Source organism: Schistocerca nitens, chromosome 3 (genome assembly GCF_023898315.1).
Source record: "Schistocerca nitens isolate TAMUIC-IGC-003100 chromosome 3, iqSchNite1.1, whole genome shotgun sequence".
Classification (NCBI taxonomy): Eukaryota; Metazoa; Arthropoda; class Insecta; order Orthoptera; family Acrididae; genus Schistocerca; species Schistocerca nitens.
The window spans coordinates 486272874-486297664 of record NC_064616.1 but is presented as its reverse complement, the minus strand read 5'-3'; the positions used below and the strand labels follow the sequence as shown (position 1 = coordinate 486297664).

Here is a 24791-nt window from a genome sequence, read left to right as displayed (position 1 = left end):
CCACTATCTGATCCCCCCTTCCCTGTTCCATTCACGAATTGTGCGTGGGAAGAACGACTGCTTGTAAGTCTCCGTATTTGCTCTAATTTCTCGGATCTTTTCGTTGTGATCATTACGCGAGATATATGTGGGCGGTAGTAATATGTTGCCCATCTCTTCCCGGAATGTGCTCTCTCGTAATTTCGATAATAAACCTCTCCGTATTGCGTAACGCCTTTCTTGAAGTGTCCGCCACTGGAGCTTGTTCAGCATCTCCGTAACGCTCTCGCGCTGACTAAATGTCCCCATGACGAATCGCGCTGCTTTTCGCTGGATCATGTCTATCTCTTCTATTAATCCAACCTGGTAAGGGTTCCATACTGATGAGCAATACTCAAGAATCGGACGAACAAGCGTTTTGTAAGCTACTTCTTTCGTCGATGAGTCACATTTTCTTAGAATTCTTCCTATGAATCTCAACCTGGCGCCTGCTTTTCCCACTATTTGTTTTATGTGATCATTCCACTTCAGATCGCTCCGGATAGTAACTCCTAAGTATTTTACGGTCGTTACCGCTTCCACTGATTTACCACCTATGGCATAATCGTACTGGAATGGATTTCTGCCCCTATGTATGCGCATTATATTACATTTATCTACGTTTAGGGAAAGCTGCCAGCTGTCGCACCATTCATTAATCCACTGCAGGTCTTCCTGGAGTACGTACGAGTCTTCTGATGTTGCTACTTTCTTGTAGACAACCGTGTCATCTGCAAATAGCCTCACGGAGCTACCGATGTTGTCAACACTTCACAATTCTGCCGCTGCTTTCAATATTTTATTAATAATTGTGATAAAAATCCGTGTTATTACGCACGGTATGCACATTACAGACTGTAATTTAAAACATTTAGTGTTTATAAGAAACCTATTCTGATATTCTGATAGTGTTAGATGAATCCCATACGTAGACAGCTTTTGAAAATCTCACAAGGTATTGTCAAGATATCAATTTTCAAAGCCCATTTCAGTAACAAAAGCTTTGATATTAAATAACTTAAGGATTGTGCTGTTTGAGGCTTTCCCGGCGCTGCATCTGCTTGATAGGTTCCCGGGATTTACGCCGGATAATATTGTAGAAACCGCACAATATTTCAGCGAGACAACTGCCCGCCATCTTCAGGTGCTACTGTCGCGTCGCTGAGAAGCGCGCCAATTTATATGCTGGCTTTCTAGAACAGCGCAGGCGCCAGCGGGGCATAACGTCATCGAAGACCAATCGTAGACAGCGTCGAATACCAGAGTCCTCTGCTGGAGAAACGGGTCGCGGTCTGCGGAAGCGCGCCGCGGCGCGGGAAAATGCGGCCGGGAGCGACGGACCCCGTTCGCGCGCGCGAGGTGTTGCCGCGCGATTTAAGCATCGACCAGCACGCTCCAAACCTCAAGAACAACCTGAAGAAGCAGATAACACCACGGGGTTGGTTTTTCTACCGTATGTCGGTGGCGTGTCTTTTAAGGTGGGCAGAATTTTCAAGAAATACCGGATTAAATGTGTTTCCCGGCCTCCAGCAAAAGTGAAATCGATGCTGGGCTCTGTTAAAGACAACCTCGGCCTGAGGAGACCAGGAATATACAAAATCCCGTGCCAGTGTGGGAAATCTTATATTGGCCAGACGTGTCGTACGGTCAAAGACAGATGCGACGAACATAAACGTCACACGAGGTTGGGTCAGCCAGAGAAATCTGCGGTTGCTGAGCATTGCCTTGACACGGGACACGGCATGAATTATGAAGAAACCAAGATCCTCTCGCATGCTTCCACATACTGGGACTCCATCATCAAAGAGGCGGTCGAAATACGTATAAGCAGTGACCTAATAAACAGAGACACGGGGTTTCACCTGAGCAAAGCCTGGGAACCAGCCTTGGCGGCATTAAGGAATCGTCAGCCACAGATTAGAAACCGCACCGAGTCAACGCAGATGGGAAGCCTTAGCGCAGATGCTTAAATCGCGCGCCAACACCTCGCACGCGCGAACGGGGTCCGTCGCTCCCGGCCGCATTTTCCCGCGCCGCGGCGCGCTTCCGCAGACCGCGACCCGTTTCTCCAGCAGAGGACTCTGATATTCGACGCTGTCTACGATTGGTCTTCGATGACGTTATGCCCCGCTGGCGCCTGCGCTGTTCTAGAAAGCCAGCATATAAATTGGCGCGCTTCTCAGCGACGCGATCCATCTCCTTTCCCAAGGTGGCTTCCGTCAACTCCCCCTCCCAGATGATGCCCTCTCTCCCTCCATTTATCCTTCCTATCAACTCTGATCCTCACTCCCCCTCCTTTCCTCCGTCCTTTCCCTGGGCTCCCTCTCCCTCCCCCCCTTCCCTCCTGTGTTTTCTCCCCGCCCATCCTCCCCCTAGGTCCCTTCTCCCCCCCCCCCGAGTCCTTTTGCATTCCCCTCCTCTGCCTTCCCCACTCCCTGGCCCGTCTGCTCAGCACCCCCCACCCCTCTTATGGGTCCTCATTCTCCACTGGCTTCTTTCCCCCCTCCCACCCTTCCCTTTTCCTCTCCTTCCCCCCCTTTTTTATTTCTCCGTCTTCTGTCCTGTTTCCCCCCCACCCGCTCTCGGCTGTGGTATGTCATGTTTGTGCCCACTTTTTAGTGCCGTGTTTAAGTGAGTGTTCGGTGTTGTGCGTCTTTCCATAGTGATGCGAACAGACATCATGCTGTCGCTGGGTGTGCATTTTATATTTTGCGAACAGAAACCAGACTGTCGCCGTGTTTTTTAACTGTCTGTCTGCTATTTTTCTGCTTCTTGTATCATCAACCCTGTGTTTTATGTTTTACGTTCTAGAATTTTCTGCCATTTTACCTTTAAGTCGCCGATTTTCTCGCCAACTGTTGTTTTTTCTTATCTTCATCTTTTTAACACAAATTCTGTAGGCTGAAGAGCGGCGTAGTAAGCTGCTGCCAGCCCGCCCCCTTCGGGGGGAATTGAAATTCAATAAAGAAAAAAAAAAAAAAAGCGACGCGACAGTAGCACCTGAAGATGGCGGGCAGTTGTCTCGCTGAAATATTGTGCGGTTTCTACAATATTATCCGGCGTAAATCCCGGGAACCTATCAACCAACTTAAGGATTACTTTTCAGGTCGAGGGCACGTTTTCGCCCATGCACTCGTCGTATTTTTGAGCTTATAACTATGTTAGTAGCTTCTCAATAACTAGTGGGGTTAAGTTTTCTTGAATTTGGTCTGATTTAATATTTATGCTGGTCACTCAGTTCAGCCATCGCGGTTTCCCCCTCCACGTTTTTCGCCAACGGCTGAAACGCGCGGGCTTTTCCCGATCATGTGCCGAACCTGAGTTCACCTGCTCGCTGTTCTGACAAGGGAACCTCCCCATCACACCCCCCTCAGATTTAGTTTTAAGTTGGTACAGTGGATAGGCCTTGAAAAACTGAACACAGATCAATAGAGAAAACAGGAAGAAGTTGTGTGGAACTATGAAAAAACAAGCAAAATATACAAACTGAGTAGTCCATGCGAAGATAGGCGACATCAACCGTCAAATGCATATGTCCAAGCAAATCTGAACATGTCCTGGAATTTTGGAGAGCGATGTTGATTATGTGTTAGTGCCTGAACTTTGATAATTGTCTGAAAATAAAAAATAAAGTTTTACGCTCGAAGGAAGACTTGAACCAAGGACCTCTCGATTCGCAGTTGCTCACGCTAACCACGGGACCACGGCGCTTCTGAACACTGACCATCCTTGATGTTGCCTATCTTCGCATGGACTACTCAGTTTGTATATTTTGCTTATTTTTTTCATAGTTCCACACAACTTCTTCCTGTTTTCTCGATTGATCTGTGTTCAGTTTTTCAAGGCCTATCCACTGTGCCAACTTATAATTAAATCTGAGGGGGGTGCGATGGGGATTTCCCTTGTGAGGACACGATATTTCTCATACACACAGTGTCCGCCAGTCACTGAAACTCACAACTCCCGCCAACTATCGACGACACTGCATTACTAGAGATGGCGGATATGGCTGAAACAACCGGTTTTCGGCTACACCGGTACTTTTCGTCTCAAGTCAACTGAAGAGAGTGCCTACAATACGCTTGTCGTCCTCTTTTAGAATACTGCTGCGTCGCGTGGGATCCTTACCAGATAGGATTGATGGAGTATATCGAAATTGTTCAAAGAAGAGCAGCACATTTTGTATTATCGCGAAATAGGGGAGGGAGTGTCACTGAAATGATACAGCATTTGGGGTGGACATCAGTAGCAGGATAAGGGTTGCGTCGCCCTACTCTGCAATGTTGCCCAATTTATTCAAGATGGTGGATCCAAGATAGCGACGATAGAAGTGAGAACGTCGAAATAAGGTCATGGCGGGAAGCTCAAATTATGGCGGGAAAATAAGTGAATTGGGCTATTTCCACCAACCTAACTCTGTCCCCACCCCTCCTCTCCCCCTCTCCCAAAGAAAGTGGCGGGAAGTTCAAACTTTGGTGGGGGAAAATGTCAATTGGGCCATCTCCACTAACCTCAGAAAAGGGCGGGGAAACGACTCAGCCTGTGCTGGACAGGACAGTCTTTATTTTGCATGCAGTGCTTATTTTAACAATTTCAGTTGTCACAGGCAGTAGGTCCATCCAGAGTGCTTATCATGAGGCCCAGAGTCGAACTGAGCTAGTAACAGTACTGCCACCAGAGGGCGCTGTCCTCCCATAACGGTCTGGGGAAAAATGTTGGGAAAAGGACTCAGTCTGTGCCCAGCTGATGGAGAGAGGAAGGAGTGTACTTTATTTATTTTGGAACAACTTATTCAGGCATAGGGCAACGGCCTGGCCGCAGTGGATAAACCGGTTCCCGTGAGATCACCGAAGTTAAGCGCTGTCGGGCGTGGTCGGCACTTGGATGGGTGACCATCCAGGCCGCCATGCGCTGTTGCCTCGTGGTGCCAGTTGAGGAGCTAATCGACCGAATAGTAGCGGCTTCGGTCAAGAATACCATCTTACGACTGGGAGAGCGGTGTGCTGACCCTCCTATCCGCATCCTCCACCGAGTATGACACGGCGGTCGGATGGTCCCCGTAGGCCACTCGTGGCCTGAAGACGGAGTGCTTTTTTATTTAGGCATGGATTTCATGTAGTTCATTTATTACATACCTACAAAATACTCCCACTGACATACCTGGGGTCACAATACATAACCTACAGACCTGCAAACTACTCATAAAATTGTCAAAATACTGCTTCTAAAACGCTTTGCAAACACGATTACTAATTGTAAACTGTCGAAATAATGCAGGGCACAAACACTCATTGCATGTAAAAACGCTTGGTGTTTTGCTTATTCGGGGGCTATTCGGAAAGTAAGGAACGATAGGTAGCGAAATGGAAACCACAGTAAAAATCAAAACTGTTTTATTTGCAACGGTTAGCTACACATTCCAGCTACTTCTCTACACAGTCGCCGCTCAGACTTAGACATTTATCTTAGCGTTGTCCAATTTTTCAATTCCCTCTTTATAGAAGACAGCCGCCAGTGCTTTTCGACAATTTTCTACTCTGGACTGCAGCTCGCTGTCTGTGTCAAAATATTATCTTCATAGCCAGCGGTTCATATGAGCCGAGATGAAACTCAGAGGTACCAATTACGGGCTGTATTGTGGGTGATCAAACACTTCCCATCGACAACACTACAGGAGCATCGTCATTGCCCATGCAGAGTGCGGCCGAGAGTTGTCGTGTAGAACGAACCACAAGACAGTTATGTTATATGGATTGCATAGCTTCAGGCGAAACCAACCGTCAGGCCCTCATACATAGCGGGAGACGCTAATTTCTAGCCGTCTTTACATTCTCACTGTGAGCTCAGAACTGAAAAGAGCGACATGATGCGATCGACGGGCGCACTAGACACAGTGCCCAACGCATCAGTGCAAAGCTTCATCAGATTTTCACTGTATTTTCCATTTCGCGACCGACTGTTCCTTACTTTCAGAAATTCCCTCGTAACCTGCTTTTCTACTCCATGTCATCCACCCACTTCCATTAACTATTTTACTGCTAACACCACGTTGAGACAAAAGAATTACCCAAATTAGTTATGTAAATTAACTAAATCGATATCCTTCACATATTTCCTAGCATCCTATTGGTGGGGAAAATCGATGGAATATAGTTTAAACAAAAGATAACTAATAAAAAACACATCCCGCCACCCGACGGCAATGCCCTGACTTCACACACATGCTTTGCAGATCCAGACAGATGCAAGACACCGCAGCAGAGACAAACGCCGGGGCACAAGCCACCGCTCTCACACCGCTACCACCTGCAGCCAGCAGATGAATAACAGACAAATTCTCCTCTGGACGCCGTATATATATCTTTTGGAAGCTTCCCGGAATAATACCAGGTGTATTTTCCCTGGCGATTCTAACGGGACACCCAGTCCCACGGGCAAGACGTGTTGGACTGTGCGTTCATGTTTAACGTTGCTGCCGCAGTGATGCATACCCTTTGTACCCGCAGTCCAGCGAAGACCTAATTGTCGAACGACTCACCAACTCAAGCGCAGCTAAAAAGTTGTCAGTGTTACATTGACGTTACAAAAATGGTTCAAATGGCTCTAAGCACTATGGGACTCAACATCTTAGGTCATAAGTCCCCTAGAACTTAGAACTACTTAAACCTAACTAACCTAAGGACATCACACACACCCATGCCCAAGGCAGGATTCGAACCTGCGACCGTAGCAGTCCCGCGGTTCCGGACTGCAGCGCCAGAACCGCTAGACCACCGCGGCCGGCCATTGACGTTACAGGTCTATGTAAATAAGAGCGAAGTCTCCCTCTGGATGCGCTACAGAAATCTTCTGCACTGCTTTCAGAAACTGTTAACGAAAATAATCCAGAATAACACCGAATGCATTCTTCCTGTTGCTCCTAACGGCAGAGCCCGTTGATCACATATCAGCCCTTTACGGAAATCGTCAAGTGTCGCAGAAATAGTTAATGGTCTCTTTTGTTGTTGTTGTTGCTGTGGGAGCTTGTCTGCATGGAATTTGTTGCGCTAACAGGAGATGTTTACGAAAATAGCTCAGAATAACACAGAATGCATTCTTTCTGATGGTGCTAACGAGACATCCCGCGCTACCCTTCCTGAAAATCGTGATGTCCTGCTTTCAACAAACGCCTCTGAAATGGTAAACGTTCTCACCGCTATGTAGAGGCCCCTGTGTCCCAGCACAAAGAATGTCTTGTGAATGAATCGAGCATTCTGATTGGCTCTTACTGAATTTACTCCGCCGAATTACTGCTACTGCCAGTGTGGGAGCACTGTCTACAAGTAATATATATATTTGCAGCGCATGAAATACATCCTTCTTGTGGGTTTCTCCACGATCAACTATGGTAACAAGCTGTAAAATGAAAAAAAAAACTTCTTTAAGACATTGGCTCTGTGTGATACATGCACAATATAGCTTTCCAGAGATGTACAGCGTCCACTGCTCACATCCGGTTACCGTTCAGATATTATTCTATGCCCACATCAGTCGTATATAAAATGATCGTTACTAACGTAGAATACCTCTTACAAGGAAACAGGTAAACGTGTATCAGTGACATTTGACATGTGAAATTACACATCATGTCGCCACTAACTCTGTAGAAAGATCCTCTGTCAAGCAGATGTATACATGGGGATTGCAGTGCCTCACAAACACCTATCGCTAATTTAGAACCATCTTAGTCATGAAAAAGAAGTTTCGATTTTACAGGCAAGATGCGACAGGAAAATGGAGTACGTTGTAAGGAAGGGATGGATTTGACGTGGAATACTGTGATAGGAAAGGGAAAAGTATGTCAATTCATAAGAATGGTACAGATACCTCTATTTCCAGAGCCACTGCCATCAGCAGGACGTGTTTATGGTATTTCGCTCATTATCGCATGTCGTCCAATTGAGACCACAATGGTAATATTTAATTGTAAGTGCAGTGATCGAATATATATGTAGCCGGTTTCCTGGGACGGTTCTGTCTATGGGTGCATGGCGCATGGCGCCAGTGGCCTGTGGTGGGAATGATTCATGTTTCCCACTAACGGCATTAGCCATCCGAATGGAAGGATCAGTGGGGGTACAGGAATGTAGCTGACCTAACTGTGTCGCTCTCTAGACGGTTGAGTCGCGAACTAATGCTCAGTATGTGTTGGACAGCCTTTGTGATCATGTGTGTTCTCCGTGGAAATCTGAGAAGATTCAATATTGACATGTGTTTGCTCTGGAACATTATTCCCTCCCATGTAAATTGTGCGATCGACTGCGTCTGCACATTTCTCACCTTTTTTTGGTTGAGAATATCGATTGTGGTGTGCACATCCAGCAGGTGAAAGACAGGTAGAAGACACGTTTGCTTGTTCTCTACACATGAGAAACACATTAGTTGACTTTGTAAATTATAAGGATGGTTTGGAATCTATTATATCACCAACATCAGTATCCACAAGTGGAAATACCTGTTTCCTCTATTTTTTTCGAGTTTTCACGTAAAGATCTTTGCAGACGGGATACATTTCCAGTTAGTCAACAGTTTACAGAGCGCCGAACCTCGCTAAAGTTTTGAGTTTCTAGAGAAATAATTTCCAGTCTATATCTTCGGAATTATACTGTGTAAGCGATACTGATATGCAAGCGATATTACTATGCGCTTGATATCGAGAAGTATCGCGAAAATGGTATGATATTCTGGTAATCCATGTGAAAATAAATGTGTTCTTGTAATCTCAGATTCTGGGGATTGGTGCAGAAAGCAAGCAGGTCGGGTGCAGAAACAGTGACGCCTTTGTGCCGAGGGCTACCGACCCAGCCTTTGTACAACAGTCTTTGCGGTATATGTACTAGTGTCGTGTGGTAGATGGCTACATGCAGGATGCAGATGTGGTGATTTTTTATGGCGCAGGATACGAATTGTGTGTTAATTATATCGATATGGTATGTGTAGATCGGTTTAACGCTGAAATATTCAAGCTTCCATCGTCAGTGCCAGAGCAGTCTAAATGACGAAGTGTCTTCCCGCATTTGACGATGTGTAGACCACTTTTGCAAGGTTTAACTGTCAGTGCAATATGGCGATATACACAAAATAGTTTTGCTGCTGAAAGTCTCGTCTGCAGAAAAAAATGGCAGACAGTGCTTCCAAACAGGCAGAAGCAGTAGCTTGGCGGAGTAAATTCAATAAGAGCCAATCAGAATGCTCGATTTATTCACAAGACATTCTTTGTGCTGGGACATAGGAGCCTCTACATAGCGGAGAGAACGTTTACCGTTTCAGATGCGTTTTTTGAAAGTAAGATATCACGATTTCCAGGAAGGGTAGCGCGGGATGTCTCGTTAGCACCATCAGAAAGAATGCATTCGGTGTTATTCTGAAATATTTTCGTAAACATCTCCTGTTAGGGCAACAATTTCCATGCAGACAAGCTGAGACATCACTAAAACTCTTACAACAACAACAAAAGCGACCATTAATTATTTCTGCGACTCATTACGATTTCCGTGAAGGGCTGATATGTGATCAACGGGCTCTGCCGTTAGGAACACCAGGAAGAATGCATTCGGTCTTATTCTGGACTATTTTCGTTAACAGTTTCTGAAAGCACTGCAGAAGATTTCTGTAACGCATCCAGAGGGAGACTTCGCTCTTATTTACATAGACCTGTTACGTCAGTATAACACTGACAACCTTTTAGCTGCGCTTGAGATGATGAGTCGCTCGGCAATTAGGTCTTCACTGGACTGCGGGTACAAAGGCTCTGCATCATCGGTGTGGCAACGGTAAACATAAACGCACAGCCCAATATATCTTGCACGTGGGACTGGGTGTCCCATCAGGATCGCCAGGGAGAATCCATCCGGTATTATTTTGGGAAGCATTGCAAAATATTTATATAGCACGTCCAGAGGGGAACTTGGCTGTTATTTACATAGACATGAGACATGAGTATAACACTCGAAGAACTCTAACTGTGAACCTGTAAAAAGACTTGCCTTTCATCTGCTGGCTGCAGGCGGTAGCGGCGTGAGAGCGGTGGCTCATGCTTCATCATTCATCTCTCCGACAGTGACTCGTATCTGACTGGCCCTGCAAAGCACGTGTGCAGAGTTGGCAGCGTCGGCGTCTACCGTCGGGCGTTGGGTGGCCGGATGTCTTTTATTAGTTATCTTTTGTTTAAGCTATATTCCATCAATTTCCCCCACCAATAGGATACTAGTAAATAAAGAAGCTACCCCACACATGTGAAGGATAGCGTTTTAATTAATCTGCATAAATTTGTTGTATCAACGTGGTGTTGGTGGTGCAGTAGTTAAGGGGATGGGGTGGGTAGGTTGGTGAAATGGAGCAGAATAGCAGGTTAAGTGCAGAATACTGAAAGCGTTTTTACATGCAATGAGTGTTTGTGCACTGCATTATTTCGACAGTTTTCAATTAGTAAACGTATTTGTATAATGGTTTACAAGCATTATTTTGACAATTTACGAGTTGTTTTCGTGTCTGTACGTCATTGTACTGCATTATTTCGGTGATATACGAGTAGTTTGTAGGTCTGTAGGCAATGTAGTGTGACCCCAAGCATATCAGAGCGAGTATTATGTATCTATGTATTAAATGAAGTAAGTGAATTCCATCCAATAATAAATTGTTCCAAAATAAATAAGGTACATTTCTTCCTCTCTCCATCAGCTGGACGCCGACTCATTCCTTTGCCTGCCATTTTTCCCCAGACCCCATTGGATGACAGCGCCCTCTGGTGGCAGTACTGGGTACTAGCTCAGTTGGTCTCTGGACCTAATGGTGAGCATACTGAATGGAGCAACTGCCTGTGACAACTAAAACTGTTTAAATAATCACTGCATGCAAAGGAAAGAATTATGTCCATCCTATCCAGCACAGGCTGTGTCGTTTTCCCTCCAGTTCCAAGGAAGAGGTGGTGGTCGGATGACTTAGGTTATTGGAGGTAGCTGGGGTGGCATTTTCCCCGCCATTTTCTTAGTTTAGTGGTGGTGGCCCAGTTGACATTTTTTTCCTACCAAAATTGAACTTCCCGCCATTTTCTTTGTGAGAGGGGTGAAGAGAGGGGAAAAATGGCTCTGAGCACTATTGGACTTAACATCTGAGGTCATCAGTCCAATAGTCTTAGAACTACTTAAACCTAACTAACCTAAGGACATCACACACATCCATGCCTGAGGCAGGATTCGAACCTGCGACCGTAGCAGCCGCGTGGTTCCGGACTGAAGCGCCTAGAACCGCTCGGCCCCCACGGCCGGCGAAGATAAGGGAGTGGGGAGGTAAGGGGAAGGGTTAGGTTAGTGGAGGTAGCCCAATTGACCTATTTTCCCGCCAAAATTTGAACTTCCAGCCATGACGTCACTGCGACATTGCCACATCTATCGCTGCCATCTTGGGCCCACCAGCTTTAATAAATTTGGCAACAATGCAGAGTAGTGTGACTCCATCCTTGCCCTGCTACTGACATCATTAAATCAAAGGTTTTTTTCGTGGCAGCGGAATCATCTCACGAAATTTCAACAACTAACTTTCTCCTCCGAATGCGAAAATATTTTGTTGACACTGAACCTGAACTACAGAGGGAAAAATGATCACCATGATAAAATAAGGGCAATCAGAGCTCGTACGAGAAGATATAGGTGTTCGTTCTTTCCGCATGCTATACGAGATTCGGATAATAGAGAATTGTGAAGGTGGTTCGATGAGCCCTCTGCCACTCACTTAAATGTGATTTTCAGAGTATCCATGTAGATGTGGATGTAGATGCAGAAGTTTAACTTGACCCTTAAAACCACTGAAAATAACCGGTTTCCGAAATAATAGATTTTCGGTCTTTTATTGTCTTCACTTGCAGTGATAAACATAAATTTCCAACAAACATTGAAAAATTATAATGAAGGTGAAGGCGTAGGAGTTCACGATCGATATGAGATTGAGGGGCAGCAGAAATCGATTTCATGGTCTGCAGCAAAGATTGTGAAGGTGAAGGAGACGAGCCTAATGACATCAACAGCGAAAGATCACTATATGATTGCCTCCCTGCAGCGTCTCTTTTGTATGGTATCAGTTTTTCACCCTGAAATAACCACAAAATTAGGGGTTCAGTTATTACCTCAAGTTTAAAGCACGTCAACGGAATTATAGACATATCGATCAAATTTACCTTCACTTCTTAGGAAGACTGTGGATTTTTTCTCCTTATATGATATCGCAAGTCTGTTGTGCCTCCTCCTCTTTATAATCTTTCAAAGCAAATGAAGCACATTGCTACCGCACTTCGTAAAATGGTATCATTCTGCAATACAACTAATATCTGAGCCGAAGACGAAAGCGAGAAACTACCGCATAGAAATGTAGGAGGCAACTCTTCCACGTTTCACGTACGTGCGTACAAGCTGAACCGATCACGCCACACGGCAACAGGTACGTTATTGTCTCTGTAATGCTGCACCGCTTCTTAAGTTACGTATCTGTTGCTATTTTCTAACTGCAGGCATTGTTATTTAAATAGAGTTCATGGATTTTCCCAATTTCTGTAATAACCTAATATTTCAAAGAAATGGAAGTTTTACAAATAAATGTTAGTGGCTTTTATAAGAGTTGTATTGTAAAACCAAAAATTTTCACACTGCTGCTATGATAAATTGGTACGCAGGATTTTTTACTCGGCTGTTAGTAAAATCCGGCCGCGGTGGCCGAGCGGTTCTAGGCGGTTTAGTCCGGAACCGCGCGACAGATACGGTCGCAGGTTCAAATCCTGCCTCGGGCATGGATGTGTGTGATGTCGTTAGGTTTAAGCAGTTCTAAGTCATAGGAGACTGATGACATCAGATGTTAAGTCCCATAGTGCTAAGAGCCATTTGAACCATTTTTTGTTTTTTTTTTTTTTGTTTTAGTAAAACATGAAAAGTCCTGTTATAACATAGACGAAACAAATATCGAAAAATACCGGTTATTCAGAACTAAAATACCGGTATCGGTTTTAACCGGTCGTTTTTCCCATCCCTACTCGATACTCGCGCGGCCTCTATGATCTCAGCCCAAGAAGGTCCGCACGCCTCCGTGATTGTCAAAACATACTGTAGCCCAGCCGCCTGTTCCTCAGGTCGCAAGAAGATGCGCACGCATAGCCGTGTCTGTCTTTTTAAGTTTTCAGTCATTCTTATAGATATATACAGTCACAATACGAAATCAAGTTGACATCCTTTGTCGATAGCACTCATTACATAGTGTATCCGCCCCGATAGCTGACTGGTCAGCGTGACGGATTGCCGTCCTATGGGCCCGAGTGCGATTCCCGGCTGGGTCGGAGATTTTCTCCGCTCAGGGACTGGGTGTTGTGTTGTCTTCATCATCATTTCATCCCCATTCGGCGCGCAGGTCGCCCAATGTGGCGTCGAATGTAATAAGACCTGCACCAAGGCGGCCGGACCTCCCCCGCAAGGGGCCTCCAGGCCAATGACGCCAAATGCTCATTTCCATTACATAGTATGAACGCACAGCCATTTGTATTTCAAAAGAACGATAATTTCTGAATCCTTGCTGGCTATGAAACAATAGGTAATTTTCTTCGAGGCATTTCACAATGTTCTAGCCGGCCACTTTGGCCGAACGGTTCTAGGCGCTTCAGTCCGGAACCGCGCTGCTGCTACGGTCGCAAGCTCGAATCCTGCCTTGAGAATCGATGTGTGTGACGTCCTTAGGTTATTTAGGTTTAAGTAGTTCTAAGTCTAGGGGACTGATGACCTCAGATGTTAAGTCGCATAGTACTTGGAGCCATTTGAACCATTTTTCAACAATGTTCTAACACGGTGTGGCCGACGCAACTTTCCAGTCTTTAGGTACGGATCTTTCGTCGAACAAGCAGTTGTTCATGATTGGTAAAGACCGCTCGATTTCTTCACCACACACTGGAAGAAGCGTAATTGGTATACACTCTTAGCTGGAAGACTTGCTTATATTAGGTGACTTACGTTCCTTTACCACAACGAGGGTATCTGCTGTATTTCTGTGGAACTACACGGTTAGACAAAAATATGGGAAAACCGCGAGAAGTCCATGCTTGACCATAAATGCAGCAGCTGTGCAGTGTATCAGTACGTTCCAAGTGGCAGTCGTGGTCAGCATAATGTTCTCCGTAGTTGTGAGTGCGTTATGTCGGAACTACGTGAATTAGAAAATCGGCTAATTGTTGATGTTCGTATGATGGGTCCTTCCATAAACAAGGGAGCAGAAGTGTTTGGGCTTTCAAGAGGCACCGTAACGCACAACGCGGAGGAAAGTGTATGATCGTGACGAACGGTCATTCAAGAGGATTATGACAAAAATAAGAGGACGACAATTTAAAAAGTCAGTGCAGAACTGAATGTTGCACTCACGAACCCTGTGAGCACCAAAACAATACGAAGGGATCTCCATAACCACGGTATTAAAGGGCAAGCCGAATTCCAAAAGCACTCAGTAGCGATGCAAATGTCCGCAACAGGCAAATATGATGATGAAGACATAAAACGTGATCTGTGGAGCAATGGAAGAAAGCAATTTGGTAGGATGACTCTTACTTCACACTGTTTACATCCCAAAAGTGAAACGTGGAGGGGATTCGGTGATGATTTGAGTAGCCATATTGTGGTTTTCCAACGGCACTATGAATACTCTTTGCGGTCGCTTTACTACCAAGCATCATGTGACCATTTTGCCCGATCATGTCCATCCAAAGGTAAAATGTTTGTTCACTATTGATGATGCTATTTTTCAAGACGACAGGGCTCCCGGTCACACAGCTGGCATCGTCAGGGACTGGTTTTGTCAGCGCGAGGATGAACTGTCGCATCTCCCCCAACCACACAGTCACAGGACCCAATATTTTGAACCTTCTTAGTCTACTTTGGAGAAAAGGTGACGTGATAGCTATCCACCTCCATCATTATTACCTGATCTTGCCACTATTTTGCAGGAGGAGTAGTATATGATTCATTTGAAAACCATACAGAATCTGTATATATTCATTCCGAGTCAGCTAAAAATTGTTTCGAATGCCAGCAGGTTTCCTAGACCTTAACAGGCATGGTAACGTTTTGCGCTTTTGATGTTGCCATACTTCTTTCCAAGCCCTTATAAGTGCTTCGAAACAGCAAGCGCCGGGAAATTCGAGCGAACATAAGCGCTAGATGTAGAGCAATATTGTACCCCTGACAGAGGGTGATGCCTTCATAGACATGCTCCTGTACAATGTACAGAACGGAATGTCAGTTTGGGGAGCAACTTCCCATGCGGCTAGTTTCAACTATCATCTATCCTGCAACTATAAGAATCATCTTCAATAAAACATTTGTGTCATGAACAATATACTAAAAATCTTCAACAGTGGGTTGTGAGCATCAAGCTGAGGGGTTGGGGGGGGGGGGGGGGGATGTCACTACAAGTTTAGTTTCTATGTTTTTCTAGAATATCTCGAAACCTTCGGCTTTTAGTGAAAATATTTCCCACTACTAAATTGTAGTGCCTTAAGTATTCTACAAAAAAGGTCCCCTTCGTTTTCAAGGCAACCTGCTCCTGTTACAGAGCGAGCCAATGGTCCGCCTTCAGATGTTGGGGTGATGCATTTTCTACCCCTCATTCTGCGAAAAATATTCCAGCCATTGATAGTGGAGTCAATGAAATCAACATTGTTAAATACATTTTGCCAACACATTACACTACAGAAGTTCTTAAATCTGGCAGGCAGCTGATAGCTCCTGCTGTGGAGCTTTTTAACATAATGGCTCATGTAACAATGGCAAATAAATACTCACTTAATAAGCTGAAAATAACTCAACTATGTAAACACTAGTTCAGTGAAGTTATTTTGTCTACATGAGAAAAATGGACGAGAAATGCTGCCATACAACATGACTAAGAATCAGTTTCCCCTCTAACAGTGTAGAACAGTGTGGGGAGATTTACGTAGATTATGTGCTTATGCGTTTATTACGTTAGTGTTATTAGTAATTAATATATTTATTCCATACCGTGTTGAAGCACATTGTGTAAAATAAACAGACTTGGGCATGTCTGTACATTCAGTCACTAGTGATTCATAAGGCGAGCTGCGGAAATGTGAAATATCTTGCAGCTGCTTTTGGTTATGTAGTGAGGTTGACAGAATGGGGAATCGCCTGCTCGGTGGCTCAAATGGCTCTGAGCACTTTGGGACTTAACTTCTAAGGTCATGAGTCCCCTAGAACTTAGAACTACGTAAACCTAACTAACCTAAGGACATCACACACAACCATGCCCGAGGCAGGATTCGAATCTGCAACCGTAGGGGTCGCGCGGTTCCAGACTGTAGCGCCTAGAACCGCTCGGCCACCTCGGCCGGTCCTGCTCGCTGTTCAGTTTTCAGACTTAAGGAGGAGGGAAGTGCATGAACACTATCTGGCGACCTACGGTACCTGCCGTCATGCTTCTAACCTCCACCCCAGAATTTATCCCTTAATACGGTTATCCTACAGATTTAACATTTGTTTTTAATCTAGTTCATTTACCATTACACATCAATTTTGTACCATTAAAACACTACTTTCAATAATCTGCGATTTTTCCAACACCTCCTTCCTGGGAAATATTAGTTCTAACGAAAAATGAAGAGGACCTTTTCTGTAGGACGTTTGATGCATTTTAATTCAGTACTGGGAAACATTTTCGATAGAAACCGCCACTTTAGAGATATTCAAGAAAAACATAAAGAAGTGATCTTTACAAGAGCCTCTCCCCCCCAATTTCACTTCACCAGTGAGGAATTTTAGTGTGTTGTTCAGTACACTTCCCCTACTGCTGTACAACAATTCGCAACTACACGAATTTTTTTCCTCTAGTGGGCAGCCTATACAACCTGCGCATGCCCGCGAAGCTCTCTGGCGAGCACACACAGGGTACCGTCTAGTGGTGCACATTTGGAAGAACGTGATGCAGAGGATGTAGTTTAGGCAGGAGACGGTTCTGTGATGGTTTTGTGTGTTCATCATATCATGAGTTCTCATTCAGATCACCTTGAACATTAACCGGGGTATTTATTTAAACATTTTTGATTACTAAGTATTGCCTTTTATTCCAAAGTTTCATGAAGAGTATGCTGAGAACACTCCTATCTTCCACGATGACAACAGCCATGTTCACACTACTGCATGCATACGTTCGATGTTTGGTGAACATTCAGGCACGTTATCACACCGCCATTGGCCCACTAAATAACTGGATCTGAATCTCATAGAAAATGCCTCGGATTACAGCGGGTGAAACGTTGCAATCAACAATCCAGAAATACGGTAGCTACACGGGATCTAGTCATCAGTGAGTAGCTTCAACTAGTTATGGCATACTGTAAGAACCTTGTGGACTTTTTTCCTCCTCAATTTGAGGTCAATGTCCCGACTTTACGTATTATACAGTAACACAGTATTGGCATGATGCCTTCTGGGGTGCTTGCGGTTGAGGGGGGGGGGGGGGGAGGAGAGGAATAGTTTTTTGTCTAGTGTGCTTATTTGGGGTGGTTTTAGCTGCCTCACTCCATTTGTGATGTTCCTACACGGCCACTGTTCGGTTATAGTTAGTACAGGGTAATTCAAAAAGAAAACACAGATTTCAGTTGTTTACCACAGACAAACTAGAAGGAGGGGCCAATAGAAGTGGCCTGGAGAACAGAGTTCCAGGGCACAAAGGAACACGGCAGAGGAAAGGAAGTACGGTAGTAACCTGACAACAGCAGATGTTGAAAATGACCACCATCTATCTCTTGACACTTCTGGGCCACAATGTAAGAATTTGACGGTCACAAAATCCTGTCGCCGTCGTCAAACATGACCTACCGAAACTGAATGTGTTTTGTGTCGTTTCTCTTCACTAAGTTTTTGGACCTTTCTTTTTTGCGGAGGAAACAATGACAGGGATGTCACACTGCATATGCTGCAAAATTGATTGATTCCTCAAATTCACGAATATTCCAGTGACTTCATTATTATGCACGAGGGCGCCCCACCTTACTTTCAACTTGAGGTGCAGTGTTATCTTAACAACACCATCCCACAATGTTGTATTGGAAGAGGTGCACAACAAGATCTTGTTCAATGTTTTTGGCCTCCCACTTCACCAGTCCTCACACCTTGCAATTTTTTTTTGCAGGGCTACATAAAAGATAGAGTCTTTGTCCCTTCTATGGCAGCTACACTTCAAGATCTGAGAAATCGAATTGTTGAAGCTGTCGATTCAATTAACAGGACCTGTTGATTTGGGTGTGGAATGAAATGGACTACCGTTTCGATGTTTCTCTAGCAACTCACGGTGATCACATTGAGTGTATGGTATAGTGTCTGTGAGAACATAAAACTTTGAACCTTTCACTATCCAGTGACATGCGCAATGTGTTTCTATCTTTCACAGTTTGTCTGCAAGAAACAATTGAAATCTGTTCTTTCTTTAAATGGGAACATTTTAGGTTAGGCTTTACCGTGACTGTTATTGACATCGAATGAAACAACAATTTCACCATTACCAGTCACTGTTTATTTATATCCGCAACGCGTTTCGAAGGTTTAAACCTCCATCATCAGATGGATTTACCTGTGTTAGTATGATATATGAGTGTGTTGTTACGATTTTGGGGTAACTTGTGGCACTGTCTAGTGAAGAAACAGAAGCAGTATTTCACAACATGGTTTTGGAGAGGTTTTTGACTAAACTCTAAGCTTATATCTAAAGACGAAAATAGAATACCTCTAGTGGTCACAGACTCGTTTCTCTGACTAACACATCACATGTGAAGTGTCATATTTTGTTAGCAAAATAATTTGTAAACAAAATTTGACAGTTTACATGTGATGTGTTACGGCAGAGAAAAGAGCCTGTGACCGCTGGAAGTACTCTGGTTTACTTGTTTTATTTTCAACTTTCGATATAAGCTTACATTTTAGTCAAAAATTTCCCCAAAACCATGTTCTGAAATAGTGCTCCTGTTTCTGTACTAGACAGTTATTCCAAAATCGTAACACAACACATACATATGTCATACTAACATATGTACATTCACCTGATGATGGAGGTTTAAACCTTCGAAACGGTTTGTGGTTATAAATAAATTGTGACTGATAATAGTAAACTTGTTGTTTCTGTTCTTTCTGAATCAATTCCGCGCACTATATGAAATTGGAATAATAGAGAGTTGTGAAGGTGGTTCGATGAACCCTCTGCCAGGCACTTGAATGTGATTTGCGGAGTATCCATGTAGATGTAGACAGCAATAGATAGATTCGTACCGTATAAGATAATAAGAGACGGGACTGATCCACCATGGTACACAAAACACGTCAGAACATTGTTGCAGAAGAAACGAATAAAGCATGCCAAATTCAGAAGAACGCAAAATCCCTAAGACTGGCTAAGTTTCACGGAAGCTCGAAATTTAGTGCGGACGTCAATGCGAGATGTTTTTAATAGTTTCCACAATGAAACATTGTCTCAAATATGGTAGAAAACCCAAAGAGATTCTGGTCATAAGTAAACTACACCAGTGGCAAAAAAACAGTCAATACCGTCACTGCGCGATAGCGATGGAAATGTTAGCGATGATGGTGCCACTAAAGCGGAGTTACTAAATACAGTTTTCCGTAATTCCTTCACCAAAGAAGACGAAGTAAATATTCCAGAATTCGAAACCAAAACAGCTGTTAGCATGAGTGACATAAAAGTAGATATCTTAGGTGTTGCAAAACAACTCAATTCACATAAGAAAGGCAAGTCTTCCGGTCCAGATGGTATACCAATCAGGTTCCTCTCAGAGTATGCAGACACAAAAGCGCCTTTCTTAGCACTTGACGAAAGGTCTGTTCCTAAAAACTGGAAAGTAGCACAGGTCACACCAATATTCAAGAAAGGAAATAGGAGTAACCCATTGAATTACAGACCCATATCACTGATCTCAATTTGCAGTAGGATTTTGGAGCATATACTGTACTCGAACATTATGAATCACCTTGAAGAAAATGACTTATTGATACATAACCAACACGAATTCAGAAAATATCGTTCTTCTGCATCACAGATAGCTCTTTATCACCATGAAGTAATGAGTGCTGTAGACAAGGGATCTCAGATCGATTCCATACTCCTAGATTTCCAGAAGGCTTTTGATACCGTTCCTCACAAGCGACTACTAATCATATTGCGTGCACATGGAGTATCGTCTCAGTTGTGTGATTTTCTCTCACAGAGGTCACAGTTGGTAATGACAGACGATAAATCATCGAGTAGAACAGAAGTGATATCTGGCGCTCCGCAAGATAGTGTCATAGACCCTCTGCTGTTCCTGATTGATATAAATGATCTAGGTGATAATCTGAGCAGCCCCCTTAGAGTGTTTCCAGATGACGCTGTAATTTACCATCTAGTAAAAACATCAGACGATCAATGCCAATTACAAAATGATCTAGAGAGAATTTCTGTAAGGTGCGAAAAGTGGCAATTGGCACTAAACAAAGAAAAGTGCGAGGTCATCTACATGGGTACTAAAAGAAATCCGATAAATTTTGGGTATACGATAAATCGCACAAATCTAAGGACTGTCAATTCGACTAAATAGCTAGGAATTACAATTACGAGCAACTTAAATTGGAGAGACCACATAGATAATATTGTCGGGAAGGCGAAACAAAGACTGCGTTTCGTTGGCAGAACGCTTAGAAGATGCGACAAACCCACTAAAAAGACAGCTTACATTACACTTGACGGTCCTCTGCTGGAATATTGCTGCGCGGTATGGGATCCTTACCAGGCAGGATTGAAGGAGGACATCGAAAAAGTGCAAAGAATGGCAGATCGTTTCGTGTTATGGCGCAATAGGGGTGAGTGTGTCACTGATACGATACGCGAGTTGGGGTGGCAGTCCCTGAAACAAAGACGGATTACTTTGCGGTGAGATCTACTTAGGAAATTTCAATCACCAACTTTCTCTTCCGAATGCGCAAATATTTTGTTGATACCCACCTACGTAGGGAGAAATGATCATCATAATAAAATAAGAGAAATCAGATCTCGAACGGAAAGATTTAGGTGTTCCTTTTTCCCATGAGCCATTCGAGAGTGGTATCGTACAGAAGCAGTATGAAAATGGTTCGATGAACCCTTTGCCAGGCACTTCCACATCTACATCTACATTTATACTCCGCAAGCCACCCAACGGTGTGTGGCGGAGGGCACTTTACGTGCCACTGTCACTACCTCCCTTTTCTGTTCCAGTCGCGTATGGTTCGCGGGAAGAACGACTGTCTGAAAGCCTCCGTGCGCGCTCGAATCTCTCTAATTTTACATTAGTGATCTCCTCGGGAAGTATAAGTAGGGGGAAGCAATATATTCGATACCTCATCCAGAAATGCACCCTCTCGAAACCTGGCGAGCAAGCTACACCGCGATGCAGAGCGCCTCTCTTGCAGAGTCTGCCACTTGAGTTTGCTAAACATCTCCGTAACGCTATCACGGTTACCAAATAACCCTGTGACGAAACGCGCCGCTCTTCTTTGGATCTTCTCTATCTCCTCCGTCAACCCGATCTGGTACGGATCCCACACTAATGAGCAATACTCAAGTATAGGTCGAACGAGTGTCTTGTAAGCCACCTCCTTTGTTGATGGACTACATTTTCTAAGGACTCGCGCAATGAATCTCAACCTGGTACCCGCCTTACCAACAATTAATTTTATATGATCATTCCACTTCAAATCGTTCCGCACGCATACTCCCAGATATTTTACAGAAGTAACTGCTACCAGTGTTTGTTCCGCTGTCATATAATCATACAATAAAGGATTCTTCTTTCTATGTATTCGCAATACATTACATTTGTCTATGTTAAGGGTCAGTTGCCACTCCCTGCACCAAGTGCCTATCCGCTGCAAATCTTCCTGCATTTCGCTACAATTTTCTAATGCTGCAACTTCTCTGTATACTACAGCATCATCCGCGAAAAGCCGCATGGAACTTCCGACACTATCTACTAGGTCATTTATATATATTGTGAAAAGCAATGGTCCCATAACACTCCCCTGTGGCACGCCAGAGGTTACTTTAACGTCTGTAGACGTCTCTCCATTGATAACAACATGCTGTGTTCTGTTTGCTAAAAACTCTTCAATCCAGCCACACAGCTGGACTGATATTCCGTAGGCTCTTACTTTGTTTATCAGGCGACAGTGCGGAACTGTATCGAACGCCTTCCGGAAGTCAAGGAAAATAGCATCTACCTGGGAGCCTGTATCTAATATTTTCTGGGTCTCATGAACAAATAAAGCGAGTTGGGTCTCACACGATCGCTGTTTCCGGAACCTATGTTGATTCCTACAGAGTAGATTCTGGGTTTCCAAAAACGACATGATACTCGAGCAAAAAACATGTTCTAAAATTTTACAACAGATCGACGTCAGAGATATAGGTCTATAGTTTTGTGCATCTGCTCGACGACCCTTCTTGAAGACTGGAACTACCTGCGCTCTTTTCCAATCATTTGGAACTATCCGTTCCTCTAGAGCAGGGCCGGCCAAACGCTGCACAGTGTGCAGACGTGCGGAAGTGCTGCACATATGCGCACTTGTGCGTCAGCGAGTGACAGCGACATCTGTTAGTAGACATGTGTCCCAAATGAACGGCGGCGGCTCCACTTCCCTGTGGTACAAGCAAGAGCGCAACATATCCAGTCTCGTTTACCCCTGGTGACCGTAACCTTAACACAGAAGTACTGAGAAACGGCAAGCACTGTGAAAAAGCAAAGGACGGGAGATCTATGTACTCAGTCGTTTAAAAATGGCTGGGAACTGCAATTGTTTTTTGTAGCCGTTGGTGAAAACTCACAGTGTTTGCTGTGCCGAATAATAGGCGGCCAGCGTAAGTTTTCAATTGAAAGACACTACAATACATATCACAAAGGCGAGTGTAGTGTACTCAACAGTGAAGAACGGCAAGCAAAATTAAATGTCCTTAAGAAAATGGATGAGACACATCAACTCGATTTTACTGTACGTCAATGTAAGTGATACTTCTTGAACTCTTAGTTTCTTGTGTTACATTTATGTCTCTTTTAATGTACGCTTTACAATGTACTGTTTTCAGTTTTCCAGAATGACAACCACACTAAATCTTCACTGTGAGCAAGTTTTAAAATCGCATTAAGAATTGCACAATCTGGGAAACCATTTTACGAAGGGGAGTTTGTGAAAGGGTGTCCGATTGATGCTGCAGAACTTGTGTGTCCCACGAACGTTAGCAGGTTTCAAGAAATCAGTCTATCCAAACAAACAGTGACAAGACGTATCAGTGCTATGGCCCGCGATCTGCACAGTCAGCTAATAAATAAGGCTAAATACTTTGTTGCTTTCTCTGTTGCACTCGATGAAGCAACAGATCTTACAGATACAGCCTAGGTTGTGATATACATACGAGGTGTCGATAACGCACTTTGTGTAACAGAGGAGCGACATCTGTGCGTAGAAACATGCACTACATGAACGCTGACGGCTGCGGCGTGCACGCTGTGACCCGGAAGTTGCACATGTGCAAGAGCACCGCACGCGTGCAGAATTTCTGGCCGGCCCCGTTCTAGAGACTTGCGGTACACGGCTGTTAGAAGGGGGGCAAGTTCTTTCGCGTACTCTGTGTAGAATCGAATTGGTATCCCGTCAGGTCCAGTGGACTTTCCTCTGTTGAGCGATTCCAGCTACTTCTCTATTCCTTGGACACTTATTTCGATGAATAAGTGTGAATTGCAGAGTAACCGTGTAGATGTAGATCTGGAATCTGTACGTATAGATTTCTCTGCCTCGTGATGGCTGGGTGTTGTGTGATGTCCTTAGGTTAGTTAGGTTTAAGTAGTTCTAAGTTCTAGGGGACTGATGACCATAGATATTAAGTCCCATAGTGCTCAGAACAATTTGACCTTTTTTTTTTTTTTTTTTTTTTTTTTTTTTTTTTTTTTTTTTTTTTTACGTATAGGAACTCCTTGATGTAAGACGAGTGTGTGTGCAGGTTGGCGTCCGGAGGGTTCATCCCGGTGGCGATGGAGTTTGCAGCGGAGCTGACGTACCCCGAGCCAGAGAGCGTGTCGGCGGCGTTTCTGACGGCGGCGGGTCAGAGCGCGGGCGTGCCCGTCACGCTGCTGCACGGCTGGCTGCTGGAGGCGGCGGGCCACGGCTGGGCGCACGCCGCGCTCTGCGCACAGCTCGCCGCCGGGCTGCTGCTCACCGCCTGCGTCCGCCCGGACCTGCGCCGCACGCGCGCCTACCAGCACGGGGCGCCGACCACGCTCGTTCAATAAATGCTCACACCCTACAGCGTACTGTCTCCTCCTTCGCGCTATAAATACCTCTCGTACCCTCGTGGCAGTGGTGCATCTGAATGCAGAGCAGTAATTGGCAACAATATCCTATGTCCTGTGCACTGAGGTGACAAAAATCGTCGGACAGCGATAAGCACATAGATGGTGGTAGTATCACGTACACAAGGTACAAAAGGGCAGTGCATGGGCGGGGCTTTTGATCTCAGGTGATTCATGTGAAAAGATTTCTGACGTGATTATGGCCGCACGACGGTAATTGACAGACTTTGGACGCGGAATGGCACACTACTGGACATTAAAATTGCTACACCAAGCAGAAATGCAGATGATAAACGGGCATTCATTGGACAAATATATTATACTAGAACTGACA

At 44.5% G+C, this 24791-nt stretch overlaps 1 protein-coding gene and 1 pseudogene across 1 annotated transcript in view; both read left to right on the top strand.

The window, feature by feature from the left end:
* Positions 1-24397, top strand: part of LOC126249287 (uncharacterized MFS-type transporter C09D4.1-like) — a 96658-nt gene extending 72261 nt beyond the window's left edge. Inside the window, exon 7 of the mRNA XM_049950942.1 lies at positions 24109-24397. Coding sequence (XP_049806899.1) covers positions 24109-24397 — 289 coding nt within the window. The remainder of the gene's footprint in view (positions 1-24108) is intronic.
* Positions 4821-4938, top strand: LOC126249902 (5S ribosomal RNA; annotated as a pseudogene).
* Positions 24398-24791: the final 394 nt, after the last annotated feature.